Source organism: Budorcas taxicolor, chromosome 23, assembly GCF_023091745.1.
Source record: "Budorcas taxicolor isolate Tak-1 chromosome 23, Takin1.1, whole genome shotgun sequence".
Classification (NCBI taxonomy): domain Eukaryota; kingdom Metazoa; phylum Chordata; class Mammalia; order Artiodactyla; family Bovidae; genus Budorcas; species Budorcas taxicolor.
Window position 1 is genome coordinate 23451662 of NC_068932.1, and position 22392 is coordinate 23474053.

At 43.1% G+C, this 22392-nt stretch overlaps 1 protein-coding gene across 1 annotated transcript; it reads left to right on the plus strand.

The window, feature by feature from the left end:
* The first annotated feature begins 1166 nt into the window (after nucleotides 1-1166).
* Nucleotides 1167-11989, plus strand: INA (internexin neuronal intermediate filament protein alpha). The gene is made up of 3 exons (XM_052661130.1): nucleotides 1167-2231; nucleotides 10083-10207; nucleotides 11680-11989. Exons 1-3 carry the CDS (start codon nucleotides 1167-1169, stop codon nucleotides 11987-11989), a joined length of 1500 nt encoding a protein of 499 aa, XP_052517090.1.
* The last annotated feature ends 10403 nt before the right edge of the window (nucleotides 11990-22392 follow it).

The following is a 22392-nucleotide window of genomic DNA, read 5'->3' on the forward strand; positions in this document are numbered from 1 at the left end:
CTTCAGAGTCATAGCCACATCCTGAGAGATTACACGTTTGAAGACCCCACGCTGCTTCCTCCCAGGCTTCATCTTTACAGATCCCATTCTTGGAAATCCATCCCTGTGCAGAGGAGGAGGCCAGCTCAGTCAACAGCACTCTTCTGCACCTTCGGAACTTAATGTTTGCAGGGACCACTTTTGTCCAGGGACCTCTTTTGTCCAAACACAGATCTTCTAAACCAGAAGAAAATATTCACCGACTGAAATCTCAAACGCCTACAGCGCCAGACAGGTAAAGTAGATGAATTAAGACGGCGGTCATTAACCAGTGGAGAGTGGTGGGGGACTGTGGTGAACAGGAGCGCACACTTAACACAGAAGCGGCGGGGGCACCTCAGCTCCGCCCATCATGGCCATCCCAGCTTTTCCCTCGGCTTCTCTCCACTCCCTGCAACTCAGGCTCTCGCGCCGCACCTCCCTCCCCTCCCTCCCCTCTCTTCCCCGGGGCGTTGCAGGCTTTCGGTGCAGCCACCCAACCCGGGCGCCCCCGAGAGCCGCAGAGGAGCAGCTGATGCGATGCTCTCTGGCAGAGACCCACTTCTCCCCTGGGAACCCTGAGCGGGCTGAAGGACGGGACAAAGCCGCGCCCTGAGGGTCTGCACTCTTAACTGGAAAAGCAGGGCCTCACGCCCGGGAGCTCCGGGGTGGGCGAGAATACAGCACACCTCTCAGAAAACACTAACCTCCCCGTGGATTAAAGCGGGCTCGGGCAGGGTCAAGGGACGCGATAGAACCGCGCAGGTTCCAGATGGGAAACCCCCGTCGTTCAGGAACCCCTCCACACAAGTCACTTCCAAACCAGACGATTCTCGCCGAGGGGCTCATCAGACAGGCGGTGGCTCCTACACAAATGGCTCTGTCCCCTCGCCCTCGGTCCGGGGCGCGCGCAGCTGCACGAGCCACGGCGCTTCCCCGCCCCCGCTCCTGGAGGCCCCCCTCTCCCCTCTGCTCTCTCCACGGGACCCGAGCAGGAGCTCCGCCCCCAACGCACCGCCCCAGTCGTCCCCCCACCCCCCACGCCTTAAAACCCGGTGCACGCCGCCCCACCGCGCCCCGCCCTGCGCACCTCTCCTCTCCTCGCCAGCGCCAGCCGCAGCCGCTCTCCCGGCCCTGGTCCCGGCACCATGAGCTTCGGCTCGGAGCACTACGTGTGCGCCTCCTCCTCTTACCGCAAGGTGTTCGGGGACGGCTCACGCCTGTCCTCGCGCCTCTCCGGGGCTGGCGGCGCGGGGAGCTTCCGCTCGCAGTCGCTGTCCCGCTGCAATGTGGCCTCCTCGGCCGCCTGCTCCTCGGCCTCGTCGCTCGGCTTGGGCCTGGCCTACCGCCGGTCCCCGGCGTCCGACGGCCTGGACCTGAGTCAGGCGGCGGCGCGCACCAATGAGTACAAGATCATCCGCACTAACGAGAAGGAGCAGCTGCAGGGCCTCAACGACCGCTTCGCCGTGTTCATCGAGAAGGTGCACCAGCTGGAGACGCAGAACAGAGCGCTCGAGGCCGAGCTGGCCGCGCTGCGGCAGCGCCACGCCGAGCCGTCGCGCGTCGGCGAGCTCTTCCAGCGCGAGCTGCGCGATCTGCGCGCGCAGCTGGAGGAGGCGAGTTCCGGGCGCGCGCAGGCCCTGCTGGAGCGCGATGGGCTGGCCGAGGAGGTGCAGCGGCTGCGGGCGCGCTGCGAGGAGGAGAGCCGGGGGCGCGAAGGGGCCGAGCGCGCCCTGAAGGCGCAGCAGCGCGACGTGGACGGCGCCACGCTTGCCCGCCTGGATCTGGAGAAGAAGGTAGAGTCACTGCTGGACGAGCTGGCCTTCGTGCGCCAAGTGCACGACGAGGAGGTGGCCGAGCTGCTGGCCACGCTGCAGGCGTCTTCGCAGGCCGCGGCCGAGGTGGACGTGTCTGTGGCTAAACCAGATCTGAGTTCGGCGCTGAGGGAGATCCGCGCCCAGTATGAGTCGCTGGCCGCCAAGAACTTGCAGTCGGCCGAGGAGTGGTACAAGTCCAAGTTTGCCAACCTGAACGAGCAGGCGGCGCGCAGCACTGAGGCCATCCGGGCCAGCCGCGAGGAGATTCATGAGTACCGGCGCCAGCTGCAGGCACGCACCATCGAGATCGAGGGCCTGCGCGGGGCCAATGAGTCCCTGGAGAGGCAGATCCTGGAGCTGGAGGAGCGACACAGTGCCGAGGTGGCCACCTACCAGGTAAAGGTTGGAGCGCTGCGTAGAGAAGAGAGCTCTGTGCTCTCCGGCGCGTATTTCTCGCACGGTTGGGGCCCTCGAAATCAAGGGGAGGATAAAGGTGGGGACGGAAGGCGCCCCGCCCAGAGGTACTGGCAAACAAAAAGCCCTGGAGCCTCTCTCGCTAATTTTAGGGGCCTGGACGCCCTCTTTCCCAGCCTGTCACTTGCGTCCCTGTCTGAGCCCTTCTAACAAGCCCTCAAGCTTCTTCAGCAAGTGGGCATAAACAGGCTGGCGACCTGAAGAACAACCCCCTCCCAAAGTGGGAGTGAGCGCAGTAGGGGTGGGTCGCAGCCTCTCCGTGGTTGGCGGTGCTGTTTCCGCTGTCTGGCTTGTTTGATTGACTTTGAAATGCTTTCTGTGCGTCCTGGGAGTATTTCTGCCCTTGGGTTGGGGGAAGAATGCGAGACTGTATTGGCAAAAGTTCTATGCCATTGTCTTGACTTTTGCCCTCAAAGGAGTAGAGATTGGCAGTCAAGGAGATGAGTGATTGGCCTAGTAATAACTGCCCTGCTCTGTTCTCCCCCAGCATACACTCAGTTCCTTCGGCGACTGACTAACGGTATTTCTTCCTAAAGAAAGCATTACAGATGTTAGCAAAGGAGGATGGTCGGGCGCTGTCCTCGGTGCTGATCTAGAGTTCTTCCCATCTCAGAATTTCCCTCCTGTCTCATGTCCCAGTTATGACTCTCTAGGCAATTAACTGCTTCGATTTTTTTTTTCTTCTGCAACACCAACACATCAGTCTTGGCTACCTGCAATCAAGGGTCACCCCGTGGACAGCATCAATTTTCACTTTCACGGATGGCTTAGCTTTTAACAAAACCCACTTAGTCTGCCCCACAGCAGTGAAGTGCCACTCGAAAATGCCCATTTCCTTAACATTTTTCCATCCTAAGTGCATGTGATAAATCACAGAGATGAGCGCATCTTTGTTATAGGTCACTTATTTTTTTTTTCCCGTCTTTGCCTGTCCTCTAAGCTTCTGTGAAGGTATCGATTGGCTCTTTCCTCCTTTTCTCTCCAAACAAAGGCCACTGCATCTTCAGTTTTACTGCATGGAACATTCTGGGCTTATGACCACAAAGGACACAGAGGCAGGTGAAAAGTGTGGAAAGAATCTAAATAGTGTGGTTCCGTTTCAAGGTGCAATAAAAGTTCCATTGGATAGAATGCTAGTAGTTCAGAAACTTGCAATAATTCATTTTACCAAGCTCAAAGTTTCCATTTGATAAAATTAATAATGTTTAGGAACATTAAGAAAATACAATCATGAAAGGAGCAAATCCTCGAAGTGCTATTTTTGTCTGGAGCCAGAGAATTATTATGGGTGTGCAGTATTTGCTGTTCATTATAAATAACTCCCTTTGATAAAGGAAGAAAGCTTGCTTGGGCTGTTTATTTTGGTATTTATAATTACAGTAATATTCAAATAAATCCTTTTATTCCACTTCAAAATGTTTAACTTGAACTTTTCACTATGTGGCCTAGCTCTCAATGGCCTAAACTAATTACATTTAGTTAATTGAGACTTCATATTTTCTTCTAGAAGCTTCAAAGGATGGGCTATGTGGTCTTCTGCTGGGCTAGCCCAGTATTTCTCTAAAAAGGGTAACTTACCCATAATCACCATCTGAATTGGGCTTTGCCATGTCCTCTGTTTGCTTGGTGTAGCCTCTACATTCTAAGAAATAGTGACTGTATTGTCTGGTTTGTTTTGTTTGCTTTAAAAGGCTTTCAGTGTTAGACAATAGTAGGGTCATCCAGACTAGCCTGCAGAAAATAAAAACAACAGAAACTGCGGCATCTGCAGCTCTGCAGTGCTGCCCCCATCAGCCATAGCCTCAGTGGACCTGCTGTGAATGGAAGAGGAGATCAAACAACAGATATATGTGTATATATAAAAGCTGAGGAGGGGTGCACATCTTCACCTGCGGGTCCTAAAGCCACAAGGGTGTCATCAGGCTATTCTGACAATCTTAGCAGCACTGATTGAGATGAAAAGCCTCCTTCCCCACAGTGAGATTCAGCCATTGTTTTCTTGCCCTCTAACCCCTCCCCCTCCCCTTTCACTGCAGTGATGGGAGGCTGTTCTGTTTCTTCTGCTTCAGAGGTTAGTGGTAGGCCCATTTTCCTTTGCAGGTTTGCCACCCTCTTAGAGGCAGAGGAAGGCCCCATTAAAGTCACGTTTTCCCTGCCCCAGAGAGCTGACAGCCTATTTAGGAAAGAAAGCTTATCACACTTTTGAAAGGGTGAAGAATGATTCAAGGTGACATATTAATAGTGAGTATACCGTGGTGTGTGCAAGAGCTAGAATCAGGCGACACGAAAAATTAAGAGGTGCTCAGACTATTGTCCTCAGAAGCCAAACAGAGCCATCCTCTTTAACTAAAGGCTTTCCATTTCTGACACAGGGTGATTCTGGTTCCTGCTTCACCACCATTAGAGTCCCTGTTCTGCCAAAGATGTCTAAGGACATTTTTGGACGGTACTGGGGGCCCTGGCCCTGTATGATGGTCAATCTTGGATAGCTGAAGCTTTCCTTGAAAGACCTTGCGGAACAATCAGGATCACACCATCAGTTAATGCTCTCCAGGGAGATGAGCCAAGTCTGCCCTCTTCTCTCCAGTATGAGATTGAAATGTAGCCTAATTAAACAGCAGGAAGGGGTTGGCCTCTTGGAGATTGGGGGTGGCAGTGGCTGCATATAAATCTATAACCTGATAGATCCATTTCTGAAATTAGAATTCAAGAAAAAGGTCTTCATTTGGTCCCCTTCTCTCTCTTTTTTCAACTCTTCCATATGCTTTTTGCTTTCTTTTGTTCTGTTTTTGCCCACTCTACCTCAGTATGTTAGCGCTTCCCTGGTGGCTCAGTGGTAAAGAATCTGCCTGCCAATGCAGGAGACGCAGGTTCAATCCCTGGGGATCAGGAAGATTCCCCTGGAGGAGGAAATGGTAACCCTCTCTAGTATTCTTGCCTGGCAAATCCCATGGACAAAGGAGCCTGGTGGGCTAAAGTCCGTGGGATCACAAAGAGACATGACTTAGCAACTAAACACCAAACATACCACCTCACTGTATTATTGTCACCTGGGCCACCCTGATAGAGCCTTTACAGAAAAACTAGTGGTTCCTAAACCCATTGACCCACCAAGGTTACTTGGGGGCTTAACAGAAAGAGTCTCAGGCTTACTCCCAAAGATATGGATTCAGTAGTTTGCAGGTGGGGCCCAAGAATATGCAATTTCAATAAAAGCACTGCACCCTATCAATTCCTCAGACTGATTTGGGGGTGCACTGATTTAAACCACCTTTCCCAGTGTAAACCAGCCTATAGAAATACTTGTAGTGCAACATTTTTAAAGTATTGTAGAAAAAAAATCATGGGATGAAATAAAGATAGGAGTGAGAAAAGGCAGCATCAGAGTGACCTGTGAGTGTACCACAGATAGAAATCCTCTCTCCCCACCTTCGTTATCAGGCAGAGCAGTAATTCTGAACAGCCTTCTTCAATCAGATGGTGCCGCACTCACTACTCTTCCCCTGGGTGAGGGCCCCTAAAAGTGATGAACCCACAGCTCTGTCTGTTGTCCTGTGTGCCACTGCAGATGCTCTGATGACCTGTTCTCTCTCTTACTCCCAGTCCACATCCTTCGAGCCCTCAGGAGGATGCTCAGCACTCCGGTTCGCCATTCCAGGAGAGACCCCTGGAATGGGAGTGCCTCTCTCCTGTTCCCTCAGTCTAAGCCAGCAGCTGCTGCGTGGTTGGGGGAGGGGGCAGACTGCAGCGCTTTGCTCAGATTTCCAGCTGGAGGCCATCTTTGGCAGGGCTTTTGAAGGGCAATGCAAGACAGCCTAGGGTGGGGAAGAAAGCACAGACAAAGAGCCTAGATGTTGAAGAGCAGTGGTCAGCAGTCAGCATAGTTCCTTCTAAAAAGAGCAAAGTCATGCTTTATGTCTGCACTGATCCATAAAATAGACCTGTGAAATGTGTGGCAGAAAAGTTCAAGGAAATCTCATCTATCTAGAACTCAGGTCCCCAGCAACCTCTTATTCAGAAAACAGTTGTGAAACAAAACCAATTTTTTTTTAAAAGGAACTAATTAACCTGCTCATGTGACACACCTATCTCTAAGTCACATATTAGGAAGTTGGCCCCTCTGTTGCCCCCCAGCTTATTTGTTACTTTGTGATTCTAAAGCACTTTGCTATTTGGATTTCAAGCCTGCGGCAAGATAGAGAAGAGGAACCACAGGAGTCAGGCATTGGCAGAAGTGAGTAGCAGGAGATTAGTTCAACTTTCAGGACAAAGAAAATCACAAAAAAAAAAAAAAAAAAAGAAAGAAAATCACTAGTAGCAAACACTAGTTCAAATACTGCTCTCTCTACGTTTAGTGTAGAAATATACAGCCTTATATATACCTTAGTTGACCTAAAAGATAAACACATCACAGAATTATAGAGAAATATTGATCATTATCTTAATCCTTAGTTGCTGAGAAAGGTTGCATTTTGTTTAGTATCCTGGGAAAGAGTAGTACAAAGCACTTTAGAAAAGTTTTTATTTAGATTTTTTATTTAAAACTGTTATGGAAACCTCGGTGTCCAGAACTGAAAAGCCTGTGGTTGTTTTGAAGAATGAAGTATTATATTAAATTCTGGAATTTAAGGTTTTAACTTTGTACCTTCCTATCTGGAGAAAGAAAATAATATCCTTTAAATTAAAAAAAAAAATCCAACTGTTATGGAGATGTACATCTTCGTGAAAAACAAAAAATAATCTAGTGCTTTATAGGATTTGCCTCCAATTCTTCAATGTTAAAGTTTTATTATACGTTGCTTTCTTTAGTTATCTAAGCCAGGGGTTGCCTATCTCTGGGATCCAATGCCTGATGATCCAAGGTGGAGCCGATGGAATAATAGAAATAAAGTGCACAACAAATGCAGTGTGATTGAATCATTCCAAAACCATCCCCTCCCCTCAATCCATGGAAAAATTGTTTTCCATGAAACCGGTCCCCAGTGCCACAAAGGGTTGGGACTGCTGATCTAAGGGGTTGTAGGGAGGGCTCGTGATCAATTTGTCCATATCATTAAAAGGGTAGAGTCACATGGTATGATATTAACAATAATAAAAATTGCTAACATTCTTGTCTGGAGAATCCCATGGACGGAGGAGCCTGGTGGGCTTCAGTCCACGGGGTCGCAAAGAGTCGGACACGACTGAGAGACTTCACACTCACACAACATTTATTAAGCAGTTCCTAGGTACCAAACACTGTTCTAATGACTATTATCTAATTGAACAGATAATGGACTCATCACATAATAATGTGAGGTGCATTAAATTGAAATCCTCACTTGAGGATCTTAGAATACCTCAGAAAAGAATAAACATTATTAAAAAAAAAAAAGAATAAACATTATAATTTCCCATATACAGAAATGGAAGTTTCAAAGAAAGTATAAGTACGGAAAACGGAGGTATGTTAGATGTTGGTGGCAGGGCAAGAAATGCAATCCAAACATCTTGATGAAACCCTCTTTTTTGCCTCCTGTAACATTTCTCCTGCCCCTCTGCATGATGAGAAAACTTGCTCCCCTTTCTCCTTTGTCCTTCACCTTAGACTCTTTCCCCCTTACCACAGTATATTGATTCTCTTACTCCTAGGGTGTCACTAGATTTGCTTGTAGCTCAGATGGTAGAGTCTGCCTGCAATGCAGGACAACCGGGTTCGTCCCTGGGTCAGGAAGATCCCCTGGAGAAGGAAATGGCAACCCACTCCAATATTCTTGTCTGGAAAATCCCATGAATGGAGGAGACTAGTGGGCTACGGCCCATGGGGTTGCAAAGAGTCGGACACAACTGAGCAGCTAACACTATTTAACCTCAAATATAGCAACCATCAAGTAAAATTTCTCGGCAAAAATCCCTTTAAACTCTTATGATCTCTTAACACACTTTGGAATATTTCCACCATTGTTCAGTGTATTATATATTTTCTTCACTGCTTGTCATTCCTTGCTCTGAACCCATCAGTTAATTGGGTTTTTTCTTTGCAGTATTCCTGTCAATATTTATAGAACAGGTAGGTGGTATGAATTTTAATTCTTTCTGCAGATTCTTTTGATTTGGAAGTTTGCACCCCCTGATCTATCAGCCCTGGCTTTCACCAGCATTTTATCATCCCTACAAGGGAAGTTCAAAGGGTTCCTCAGCACTTTCTTGAGGTTTCTGATATATTTATCTGCATGACTGTTTCATAAAAATAACTCTCAGCCACTGTACTCACCATGTTGAGAATTGCAACTGAATTATATGAGTAATTTGCTGAGAATAAGAAAAGAAATTCATCCAACAGTCTTTCACTGAGCCTCTCCAGTGTTCATTGTGCTAGGCTGTGGGCTTCCAGGGGTAAACTAGACAGACGGCTTCCATGTAAATTACATCCCAGTACAAATGGCAACCCACTCCAGTACTGTTGCCTAGAAAATCCCACGGACGGAGGAGCCTGGTGTCCATGGGGTCGCAAAGAGTCGGACACGACTGAGCAACTTCACTTTCACTTCACAGTAGTTTTCTAACAGTGGATTTACCCTCCCAGGGCCATTTAGCAATGTCTGGAGACATTGCTGGTTATCACAGCTGGGAGAGAAGGTGCTGCTGGCATCTAGTCGATAGAGGTCAGGAATGCTGCTAAAAATCCTACATTCACAGCGAAAGCCCCCCTCAACAAAGAGTTATCCATATAATAACAGCTAAAAAGCAGAGTGGCCACTTTCAGGTGGGGTCTTTTTCCTGAAGATACTTTTTTTAAAGTTTTCATGAATTTCCTTCATGGGCTAGCAGTTGCCCTGGCTTAAGTAAAAGTACATGCTAGATCAGTGTGGAGAGGGTACTTAAATTAGATGACGAAGACCTGAGTAAAGGGCATTTGAACTGAATCTTGAAGTCAGCCATGTGAAGACCCACCACAGAGCGTTCCAAACAGAGGCAAGAGCTAGTCTAACGGGCCTGCGATAGCAGTGAACTTGGTAAGTTTAAGGAGCAAAAGAGAAGGCCACGGTAACTAAAACATAATGAGCAACGTGAAAAGTATAGGCTGTGCTAAGAAGTTTGCACTTAATTCCAAAGCTGTTGGAGGGTTTTAAGTAGATGAGGAATAGGATCTGCCGTGTTTTTAAAAGATCCTCTCGTTTCTCAAGAATCACAGATTTAAACCTTTTTTTCTTCTGTGCCTCGTTTTGCACCTGGAGGAACTTAAAGCACAAGTATTATATGAACTTAAGTTTCTTTTTTAAAAAAATTATAATTTCAATCTGCCATTTGGATTTAAAAAAAAAATTCCTTGAAGTGTTTATGCTTCCTATCTGTCATGTAAAATTTGGTCAGTGAAATAGACTTCTTGAAACCATCACAACAAATGGAGCCAGAGACTTGCCATCCTCTCTGTGCTCTCCACAGTTGGAATTCTCTGAATCTAAGCTCCTGACCTGAGCCTTTGGTTTCAAAAAGGACATTCAACAACTGAGTGATTAATAGCAAGGGAGGGACGGTAAGTGAGTAAAAAATAAATATCTTCCTGGTGTTTAGTTGAGAACCCTGTGCCCCTTGATAGAAATGTATCCAGATCTCCTGGGACCTTTATGGAAAAATTAAGATGTTGGGACCCTATCCTGGAACAGTTGAATCAGAATCTGGGCTGAGGGATTTTTAATGTGTAGGCAGAGTTGAGAATCTTTGCTTTCTCAATCTCGATGAATGTCAGCCAGTTTGGCCTACTTATATTGGATTTGTGTTGCTGCTTTTCAGGATAACATTGGGCAGCTGGAGAATGATCTGAGGAACACCAAGAGTGAGATGGCCCGCCACCTTCGGGAATACCAGGACTTGCTCAATGTCAAAATGGCTCTTGACATTGAGATAGCAGCTTACAGGTACGTTACAGGGCATGTTCACCTAGGCAGATCCCGTCACCTAGGGCATCGCTACCCAGATAAGTGGTTTTAGGCTCTAATTTCTGATGGGTGAAGCAGGGGATGAGGAAAGGCATCACTGCCTCCTTTCAAGTAAGCTGACCCTTATGTCCCTCAACTTGGTTATGTCCCAGCTCCACCCTGCTAGTGCCTGGAGGCCTGGAGCAGTCTACCTACCTCTGCAGAGATTTAAGGGAATAATGTGAGTGTACAGAGGTTGAAGTAAAACCCATCAGATTCTAACTTTAAAAACAGGGTTCATATAACATAGAAAGTCCTCATAGATGAAGTATCCCCCTGGACACCTGTGTAAGTAAACAAGGATGCTTGGGGCTGGTGCACTGGGACGACCCCGAGGGATGGTATGGGGAAGGAGGAGGGAGGGGGGTTCAGGGTGGGGAACAGATGCATATCTGTGGCAGATTCATGTTGATGTATGGCAAAACCAATACAATATTGTAAAGTAATTAACCTCCAATTTAAATAAATAAATTTATATAAAAAATGACAGCAGCTACTACTTTTTGAATGACTACTGTGTGCTAGGCACTGTATTAGATTCTGCATATAAATTATCTAGGTATCAGGTTATATTATCATTTTGCAGATGAGGAAACTTGAACCGTAGACTGATTTTGTCTATGGTCACAGTGTTGGTAAATGAGAGTTCAGACTCAACCTCAGATCTGAGAATTTTTTCCTTTTTTCTGATACTTTGTATACTACTTTAAAGCTCCCAGAGGATTTGATAGTGTTTTGAGTTTTTGATTTTTTTTTAATGATAAAAGTTACCAGAATTATGAGAGGAAAAGAAAGATATTGGGGCCATTCTATTATGATGCTGTTTAGGCCAGGCTGGGAAAAAGCTTGGTATCTGAAACAGTTTAATTCCTTGGTTTCTGTTATTGCTGATTCCATATCCTTTGTACCCTGACATGCTGAAAAAATACAGATCTCAAGTTCAAGCTGAATTAGGCAGTTTCTTTGTGGACTTCTTACCTTCTTATCCCTGTTGTACTTAAGGTGTTAATTTCTCCTTAGATCTTTGTAGACTCTAAGTGCCAAAAATGGGTGTGATGAAACCAAGGGGAGTTGAAGTTTTTTTTGTTTTTTTTTTAATGTATTTGCAAATAAGATAGGTTTCCCCTTGACAGTGCTTTAAACATAGCTGGTGCTAAAGGTGTGTGTGTGTGTGTGTGTGTGTGTGTGTGCGCGTGCGTGCCCGTGCGCGCTGGATGAAAAGGTGTGTGTATGTGCTGGATAAAGTCCAAGTCTTTGGCCTTGAAATTCAATATTTATTGGTCTCAATGTCATGAAGAAACTGTGAAATCTGGAATCTGAAGTCTTTCTGAAATGAATAGGGGATGGAGGGTTAAATTCTTTTAAAAGTTGCAAGTTGACTTCCTAAGAGTTTTTCTTTGTTGGATTTACAGGAAACTGCTGGAAGGTGAAGAGACACGTTTCAGCACCAGTGGATTAAGCATTTCGGGGCTGAATCCACTTCCCAACCCAAGCTATCTGCTCCCACCTAGAATCCTCAGTTCTACCACCTCCAAAGGGTCAGCCACTGGGCTGTCTCTTAAGAAAGAGGAGGAGGAAGAGGAGGCTTCTAAAGTTGCCTCAAAGAAAACCTCCCAGATAGGGGAAAGTTTTGAAGAAATATTGGAGGAGACAGTGATATCTACTAAGAAAACCGAGAAATCAAATATAGAAGAAAACACCATTTCAAGCCAAAAAATATAATTCTCTTGCTTAAAAAAGTTAATGCTTAGGAGGGGATAATATACACTTGACTTGTTAAACAGCCTATTCCTGATCCAAAACACCTGCCGCCACTCTACATTGTCTTCAAGGCTTCAGTCTCATATTTAGCATTGAATACTTCCTTTCTCTAATAAGAAATCCACACCTTAGATTGGAGCAAACCGCAGTCCTAGAGCAATCACAGAGGAGTTATCTAAGAATGCAGCTTTCTCACCTAAAGCTCAGGCTTCACAGCTATAGATGATTCAGGTACAGAGGAAGTACAAACTAAGGTGCTAAATCTGTGATCATCACCATCTTGCTGTGAATTGAAATTAAAACCTATATTCACTCACCACACCCGGCCGTTACCCAGCTATGTAATCTCACTCTAGATATCTAAAACATAATATCACTGCCAGAGATAAACCCACAGTCCACACCCGACACCACTCGATAGAATTGTTTCACAAATGATAGGTGTTTGTTTAATGGGTATTTTCCCTCTCACCCCCTGCAATTCCATGTATCCTTTCTTCCATTCAGGAAAAAAAAGGGGGTAGTGTAGTATTTGTCCTTTTAAAACACATTTAGGTTCTTCTCAAAAGAACTTAACCCCTTTAGCTCTCTCTGCTCAATAAGTAGAATTAGATGCATGTTGACCATTTCTATGATTCGTGTAATGACTTCTCCCTGTCCATTTCATGTCCTTTTAATTATATACTTTAAAAAAATGGCAGTGATAAGTTTTGTGGGTTACCCGTTAGCTTATTCAAATCCATTTAATTAGGAAAAAGGAATAGTTTATTAAGAACGTAGCTTTTCACCTTAACTTTAGAAGTACAGTCATAGTTAATCCCAAACTGTGATTAAGCTGACCTTAGATTTAGTAGTGTAAGCTAGAAGAGGTGAGTATTTGTATGAAGGGGAAAAGACAAGGTCTCATTTATCTGTGGCAGTTCATTTGTGGTGATAGAGAATTAGCTGTTCATGCCTTTCCCCTTAAAATCCTCGTATTTCCCTCCCAGCTAGTCTAGGTCCTAAAAAGGCCTTGTCTTCACACCTATGCCTTTTAAGAATGCTAAATGTAGATTATCTTATCACCAGGACACAATGCTCCTGCCCAAAAGTAAAAAGTCCTTTCTGGTCAATCAACACCACCAGCCAAAAAAAAAAAATCTTGATCTTCTAACAGTCTTGCCCAACAGATTTCCCGTTGCTGCATAGTTGGCGGGGTCTTGCTTCCCTGCTGGAGAGGAAGAGACACTCAGACCAGAGAAAGGCACAGATGTCCTGCTCACACACTAGGAGATAGGTTCTGGGAAGTCCAGTTTTCATTTGCCCAGCTGTGTAGCACCTGCATTGCCCAGTCTTCCACATGTGCCAAGTTTTATGCAGAATTAATTCTCTGTCGGAGTCACTTCCATAGATCTGAAGAGTCGCCGTATCTGTGTCACACATCTCCATTTCTGTGGTGAAAAGGACATGATGCTTTTACTCAACTTTCTGATCCTAGCACGTGCTTCAGCCATTCAAGGAACTTGAAAGAATACTTTTCTCTTCTTCCTTTCCCTCTCTCCATTCCTGTCTTTACTCCTTACACTTACTGTAAAACATTAGTAAAATAAGAATTAAAAGTCACACGAATCCCACCAACATAACTTGTGTTTTGTGGTTTCTGCTGCCTTAACTGAGAGAAGCACTGGTTTGATTCAGTGAACAGTTGCACCCCCTGATAAATCAGAAATCACATGATCTCTGTTCTGTGCATCCTTGTTTAGTGTTCCTTTTTTTTTCCCCTGTCGAAGCCTCAGGGCTATAGTCTGCAGACTGTCTGGTCTGAAACATAATGCACTAAGTGGGCAGTTCATGGCAGGAAATGGGGAAATCAAATCAATCAAATGATGAAAGACAATGTATTCTGTGCCTGGATAATGATTTAACTAGCTTAGCTTGCTGAAGATTTCTGAGAATGAACTGGCAGAAGGCACATGATTAAAAAGTTCTTCAAAACAGTAAGAATCTTTTCCTTCTTTGAAAATGAGGCTCTGCTTCTGCAGAAACCACATGCCTAGGTAGAACATGGGCAGCAGTAATAGAATCTTCCTCTACTGTGGTGATTCTTAACCTTTTTGGGGATTAAAAAGGCTTCTCCCCTTTTGGAGAAAGCTATGGATCTTTCCCCCCCAGAAAATACATGCACAAAACTATACAGGTCAAGGGACCTGTGACTCCTTTAGAACTATCTACTTCTGGTATGCAGAAGTCCATGGATGCCAAGTTGAGATCTCCTAATGCCAGGCCAGGTTCCAGGATGGAGACTGCCAATGGGGGGATATTTGGATGCAACTCACAGCTGATGGTTGAAGCTGGAGCTTGCTGAATCCTGAACAATATTGTCATTGTCAGGACATCTGTCTAAAGGCACCTCCAGGTCGCTTGAAGATACATTAGTGGTACTGCTGATGAAAGATGTTAGTTGCACACTAACAATGAGAGTTTTGTAATAAAACATCTTTCAGGAACGTCCATGGTGGTCCAGTGGTTAACACTCCTCACTTCCAACGCAAACGATGCAGGTCCAATCACTGGTCAGGGAACTATAGTCCCACATAGTGGCACAACCAGAAAGTAACACACACACACACACACACACACACACACACACACCCCTTTTAGGGCCTATTAAAGAACAGTAGACTCTTCAGTACATGGGCTTGCATTGTAGACATTTGTTTCCACTTCTAAGAATAGTAGTATGTGGTTACTAGATCCTTCTCTATGCAAGGCCAGAGTCCTTTCCTTAATTTATAGAATTTCTGGCTCTTAACTAGTCTGTATCTCCTATTTTCAGTGAGTCGCCACTAGTTGCCATGAGCTCATTTATAAAAAGAAACACATTAAAAGCACATTATGAAGTTGATAAATTATTAAACCCGAATAATTATAGTAATAGGGAAACACGGCATTCAGCATCACCAGGCAGGGAGGAGAAGGAAAGGTGAGCAGCAGCATCAACTGTTAGGACAGGACAACAGAGTGAGTCTGTGAGACTGTGGGGAAGCCTCTCCATGAAGCATACTAGTGATAGGCTTTCAGTCACTAGGCAATGTGATCCTGCACATCCTGAAATGCATTAGTAACAGCTCTTATTTATTCAGTACATACTTACCATATGCCAGTCACTGTACTAGGCGGTAAACATAGAATGATCTCATTTAAGCTTCACAACCCTCGCTAGGTATAGTATTTGTATACCCATTTGACAAATGAAGGAACAGAGTCTCGGAATGACAAAGTTAAACCCTGTCTGATGCCCCATAGTGAGTAACAGAGCTGGTCTGCTGACTCTTCGGTGCCTGCTTTTCTTTCCTATGTTGCCTTTCTATGTAAAAGAAAGTCCCCCCGGCACCACCACTTGAGGGAATAAGCATCTATCTTTTCATTTTCTTTTTCAATCCTTCCTCCCAGGGTTAACTTAAGGTTTCTCTGCCCCAGAAACCCTTGGCAACATTGAGTCCCAGAGGCAAACTGGTATTGCAGATTTCCTGAGCCTGCTGCCTTCCTGCACTGCAGTGAGGTTGTAGCAGCCCAAACCTGGGCCTGGGCCCATCCAACCGTGAGGCCCTGCATGCTCCTGCTAAAAATTATACAGGAGTGGATGCTATTTCCCTATTTTCTAAAAGGGAGCTTTAAAAATATTTTTGTAAAGGAATTCTATAGCTCAGTATCAAAGAGCTGGAATTAAAGGAATGTTACAGAGGGGCCCTTTCCTCGAGAGGTAATAAATCCAAGATATTTGTAATTCATTTTACTGGACTGGCTAAAGAGGGGGACAAAATTTAAACAATAGTCTGGAAACTAGAGTCCAAATTTTATCTCCAGAAATAATGCAAGTTATGCAGTCGTGGGGATAAACTTTTAGAACTTACCTGTGAACATAAGCAGGGAGACCAGATTACCACTCATGGATCTAAAGGCAAACATGAGATAGTTTTTTAAATGTATTTAAAATCCATTAGAATAGAAAGCACATTGGCAGTTGCTAGGTCTGGAAAAGACGGGTAAAGAAGTGGGGCTTTATTGTGAATGATGGAAATGTTTTGGAACTAGATACGGAAGGTGACTACACAACACTGCAAATGAACTAAATGCCACTGAACTATACACTTTAAAATGATTAATTTCATGTCATCTAAATTCACCTCAATTTTAAGAACCCACTGATAGAGAATTTATGAGACTATCAGAAAAATAATTATGGCATCTACCATACCTTCTGCTCCAACTGAGACCATTATGTACAGCCACCTGGGTCAACCCAGTAGAAGGAATTCCATTTGGACAACATTAAGCCAGATCCAGAAAGAGTAGAATAGATTTCAAACAGAGCCTGGAGAAAAAGCCAAAAATCTCCCTGGATGTAAATGAAAGAAAGAATAGCTAGAAATGCTGCTTGCTTATGAGTAGTTATCACTGATTTCCAGCTAATTTTATTTTTATTATTACATCATCAGAAATCTGTAAGTTCCTTAAATATATCCAAATTGTAAGAACACATTTTGTTTCTTAGAATCAAATAAATTCATATACCTGAAAGCATAGTGCTAATTTAAAATGGAAATAACTGAGGGGAGCTTTGTAAACATAGTTCCTATGTGAAATTTTATTTTTCTTTCTAGACAGTACATTACTGGGTTTGCTGCATGTTCAGATTTAAATGTACAAGTTAGTTGCTGTCATCATGCCTTTTGCTATTTTCAAATATCTCACATGGCTATGCCATTTGCAGATGGGGTGAGTGGTCCTGAATCCAGTCAAACAAAGGGCTGTTTTTATTACATTACCAACCTTTGCTGCATACACTTAAAGGGAGAAAAGAATGGTTACTATGTGGATCAAAAGGCTGCTCTCCTCCTCTATCGATCTCTTAGAAGTTGATTGGATTGCCCTCATGTTTTATGCTATTTCACAAGCTTACTAGGTGGGGGTGGGAACTAGCTAAAATTTATCAGTTCTTTCTTAAAATCCCTTGAAACACACACACACACACACACCCCAAGATTGTAATAAAACAGAGTGAGTCATACCACAGATATTTAAAGAATTATGTTTCTACAGTGCTTCAGTGATTCTGAATAAAACAAAACAGAGAGAGCTCAGGCTACAAAGAAAATGAAGACTGATCCTGGAAGGGTCTCCAGGCTTGCTTCCTCATTGATTAATTACTGTAGATCACCACATGGCTACCCTCTTCCCTGATGAGACAAGTGGTCTCTGTTCTGAGTCTTTTCATTCCAGTGTTATCACATTCTCCTAGGGGTTAGAGAATGCTCAGCAGACTGTGATCAAAATCATTAGTATAAGGGCTGGAATTTTAGAATATAATCAGTAACAGTCTGGTTAATTGCTGATTATTACACAGGGCAAAAAAGCAGCTCTTTCCTTAGAAGTGCTTATTAAAACAAACTTAACTCAGCTTTGTCTGCTATGCCATATGTGTGAATAAATGAGAGGGGTAACTTCCATCCCTCATGATTTCCAGGCACAAGAATTTATACATGACATATAGAATTCCTGATGTCCTTTAGGACTAGACAATCTTTTGTCTTTATCTTAAGTCAGACATAAGCTCAGCAAAAGGAACCTGTCTCTGGCAACTGAAATTGTCTGTCCATGGCCTAACCTAGTCTGTAAAGTAGAAACAGCAAACTTAAGATTAGAACTAAGGTGAAAGCAGAATTCAGGGCCAACTCCAGGGCCTGTATCCCCACACTTGGTCCAGTTATTAATAGAAGGAAGCGAATATAGAAAATATACAGGACAGAATATGGGGAGGGGGAAGATGGTTTAACTTTGATCTTTTAATATTAATAGGCCTACTTATTCATTGAAAACTAATTCAGCAAAGTAATCTAAGAAATGACTACCATGGGACCATAACTGAATTTGAAAACAGACTATATGCCAACCACTATTCTGAGTGCTTAACACATTCATTAATTATTTTAATTAGTCTTTGCGTTAGGTACTACTGTCCCAATTTACTGATATGGAAAACTAAAGCTGCGAGAAATTATATACAAGTTCAAGATCACACAGCTTGCAAACAGCAAAGCTGGAGGTCAAATCTGTGAGTCTGGGCTTCAAAATTCATGTCCTTAACCAATGTGAAATACTGCCTCTAGGCCTACGGTGGCGGGGGGGGGGAGGAATCTCTTCCTGGCAAATATCTTCATCTTCTGATTTAAAATGTTGTTCAACCAGCTTTTCTTTTGGAAAAGCATTTTCTTAGAAACATTAGAAGAAAAAAACTTTTCTCACTTAAAAGAAAAAATAGTATCACTATAATAACCTGTGTAAAACCACTCAGTTGTGTCCGACTCTTTGCAACCCCATGGACTATAGCCTGCCAGGCTCCTCTGTCCATGGGGATTCTCCATGCAAGAATACTACAGTGGGTTGCTACGCCCTCCTCCATGGGAGCATACCAACCTAGGGATCAAACCCAGGTCTCCCACATTGCCTGTGGATTCTTTTACCATCTGAGCCACCAGGGAAGCCCTGTAAAACCACAGGTACCATCAAAATGAAACAAATATGCAGTAAAGATCAAACCATAATATCCATTCTATGGAAATAAATACTTGCCAAGCTTTCAGAAGATCAATATGGTATTTCATTTATGTATGGACTATTAATCTCAATAGATAATAAAAATTTAGATATCATCTGTCCAGTTTTGAAGAGAGGCCAATAATCAAACTCACGTACACATTATTGAAAAAGGTTAAAAGTGAGGACCTACCCTTTGACCATGATATACTGAAGATAGCAAAAATGAACATTCAGAGTCAGCTTGATCCTTCTCTATTAACAGAGCCTTCCAAGATAACAAAATATACCAGAGAGGTTGCCAACTATTAGAACTTGAAAAAATAATTTTTTTTTAGTCATATATACATCTAATAAGAAATTATGATCTGGTCATCTTAGAAGAATATTCATCTAGGATTGAATCACTGAGATTATACTTTGTGTAGGCTGAACAGGAAAAGTAAACTGGTCAGTGGCATCACTTTCAAGAATTCAAAGCCACAGTTGCTGTAGAAGAGTCACTGAGTGAGTGTGTGCAAGAAGTTTGAATCCAGAGGAGAGACTGTCAGGAACTAGATAAGAATGTATCTGACTCAATCAAGAAAGAAGGGCAATATGGCGGAAGCAGAGGGGAAGCTCAGTGAAGCCCAAGGTCAGAGGAAATGATGATACCAGAGAGAAAAGACTGGGATGGCATTTAGGGAGGAACTGAGAAACCTGCCAAGCTCACATTCTGTCAGACTACTATTATCACAAATTAGCCCCCTAGGTATCTTTGCTTAGAAAGGGCTTAAGCGAAAACAGAGAACCTAACAGCTGTGCCAAACAAATCTTTCCCTAGCCATTGAATCTAGACTCTGGAATCTGTACTTCATGGAGTCTCATATGTGCAGGTTTGAGGATTTAGTTTTGTTTCTGCTTTTGTTCCTAGCAAAAATTCCTCTTGAAACAGTAAGGCTAACTCAAGGCAACAAGACAGGGCATTTGTCTTGTTTTTGCTCGAGCTTTTTCCTCATCTAAGTCTTTGACCCCCTTTGACCTTATTTGAAGACAGTTACCATATATGGCCTCTCACCGCTAAGTTTTTTGCTTCTCCAAGATAGAAGCAATTGGTCAATGCTTGCTCCTGTTTTCTGAGTCTCTCCTTCTGGGTGTTCTCTATCCCACTGCCTTCCCATCTGTCAATATATCTAAGGTATACTACACAGAACTGGATAAAAGATGCATTGAAGATTAGAAATTTTAACTCCCTTGATCTAAAACTGTGTTTCTACTGATGTAGCCCAAGGTCACATTGCCTTTGGAAGTATCGATTTTTAAACCAGTTTTTTTAAACTGATTTTTAAATCAGTGTTCTTACTTAGTTTACTGTCTGGTAGTAACAAGAAGTCAAATAAAAATAACCAGATAAAATTCATTCTTTGCAATGCCTGGAGGTCAAGTTCAAGAGGGAGGGAAAAAAGAAAGGGTGGAACTCTTTGTGACTCTCATAGTATTTACTAGTGTCTGCCTTTGGTAAGATTCTGAGATGTGAGTAATCCACAGGCTGCAAGTTCCTTACAGGCAGACCACTTTCGTCTAATTTTAATTTTGTTGTCCACACAAGTGATATTCTTTTGACTTATTACAGAAATATTTATCAAATAATTACATTTAATGTTGTTGTTCAGTCGCTCTGTTGTGTCCGACTCAGTGCGACCCCATGAACTGTAGCATGTCAGGCTTCTGTCCTTCACCTCCCGGACCTTGCTCAAACTCACGTCCATGGAGTCGGTGATGCCATCCAACCATTTTGTCCCCTGTTGTCCCCTTCTCCTTCTGCCTTCAATTTTTCCCAGCATCAAAGTCTTTTCCAATGAGTCGGCTCTTTGCAACAGGTGGCCAAAGAATTGGGGCTTCAGCCTCAGCATCAGCCCTTCCAGTGAATCTGCAGGGTTGATTTCCTTTAGGATGTACTGGTTGGATCTCCTTGCAGTCTTGGGAATCTTCTCCAATACCACAGTTCGAAAGTATCAATTCTTTGGCACTTAGACTTCTTTACAGTCCAACTCTCTCATTCATATGTGACTACTGGAAAAACCATAGCTTTGACAAGATGGACTTTTAATTAATTACATATAATACTCTGCTTTAAAAAGTAAGTGTCTTCCCATGTTACTATAAATATAATTTCTGAGCCCTTGAAATAACCTTAGTATGCCTGAGAACTTGGTCACACTAGATAGTTTATGCTGACAATGTGATTTACGGTGAATGCCTATTTTTATATACCTGGGACACGCCATATCAGGTTGTCTACTGGGAGGGTGCTGGGGTATCAAGGCTGCATGCCTATGTGACTGAATTCCAGTAAAAACTCTGGACTCTAGGGCTCAGATGAGCTTCCCTGGTTGGCAACACTTCACATATCATCTTGGGAAAATTAAACACTCTCCTTGCATCTCCAACGGAAGAGGACAAATGGAAGCTTGTGCCTGGTTTCTCCTGGACTCTACCCTGTACATCTTTTCCTGTTGCTCATTTTAATCTGTATCTTTTCAGAGTAATAAGCTATAACCAAGAGCATAATAACTTTTTGGGTCCCATGAGTCCTTCTTGTGAACTATTAAACTTGAGAGTGGTCTTGGAGATCCCCAACACAGATGTTAACACGGGACAAGAACAAAAATTGCAAGTAATTTGTGCAAGAGACATTTATGAGGCAGTGAATTCCATAGCTGTTATTTTGTCCACTGTCAAATAAAGGCATCTGGTATAACCAGGGAAGGTAAAGATGTTTATAAAATGTTTATTTGATGGCACAGTTTAACTTTGCTTTGGATGTCTTGTCCCTTAAAGAGTTTTAGTTATTTTTAAAAAATCCTCAATAAACACAAGCATTTCAAAATAGGTTAAAATAAATTTTTATTAAAAAATTGTATTAAATGTTAGAAGAAATTTATACAGAATTCATAAATTCTTTATAAAACAATTACCAATCTTTCTCCAATTATAATTGTTTTATGCAGATTTGGAAATTTGCAGTGAAATAAGGTTTACAAAATATTTCTTTTAAAGTATTACAATGCTAATTTTAGGCAAAATAATCTTTAAAATGGAAATTTTTGCATGCAAGTGAGTGAGCCCTCAAACACCCGTATTCTTTATCCCAGCGACAAATGGGAAAATGAACATTAAACTGACTTGCTGAGGAAACAGTGAACAAGTATTCTGTAAACCTTAAATTCATTCAAAATTTTAAATTACTTTCAAAAGTAGTACCATTACAAGGTACTGACAATCACACTGTGTACTCAAAATTAATGTTAATCAAACTAACATTCAAAAAAAGGTTGCAAAGAGGCACCCCTTGTTGTTAAGATATGTTAAAGGTGCCTTCATTACACTGAAGACCTAAACCCTACAGGGGACAGTATCCTCACACACACAAAAATATAATTCATCCCTTTTAGAAGTGGATAATATCTCTTTAGTAGTGTTGCTGGTTTTAAAAAAAAAAGACATTAAGTTCAAAATATGACGGCAACATACAAAAGTGGCCCATAGTTTTGGTCTTTGTCTGAGAAGTACATTCTGTAATTTAACAAAGTCTGGTTTTAAACTTTCAGTTCAAAGGCACACTTCTTTTCCAACTGGATGACTGCCCAACTGATGCCATTCCAAACAGCAGAATCCCAATCACCAACTTGAAAGGGGTATGGCTCAATGAAGACAAAAACAGTGACTGATTTACCTCAAAGATTAGGAAACAAAATCTATATCAAAGTATCTGAAATCATAAAAAGTAAATGCTTTAAAAAATTTCC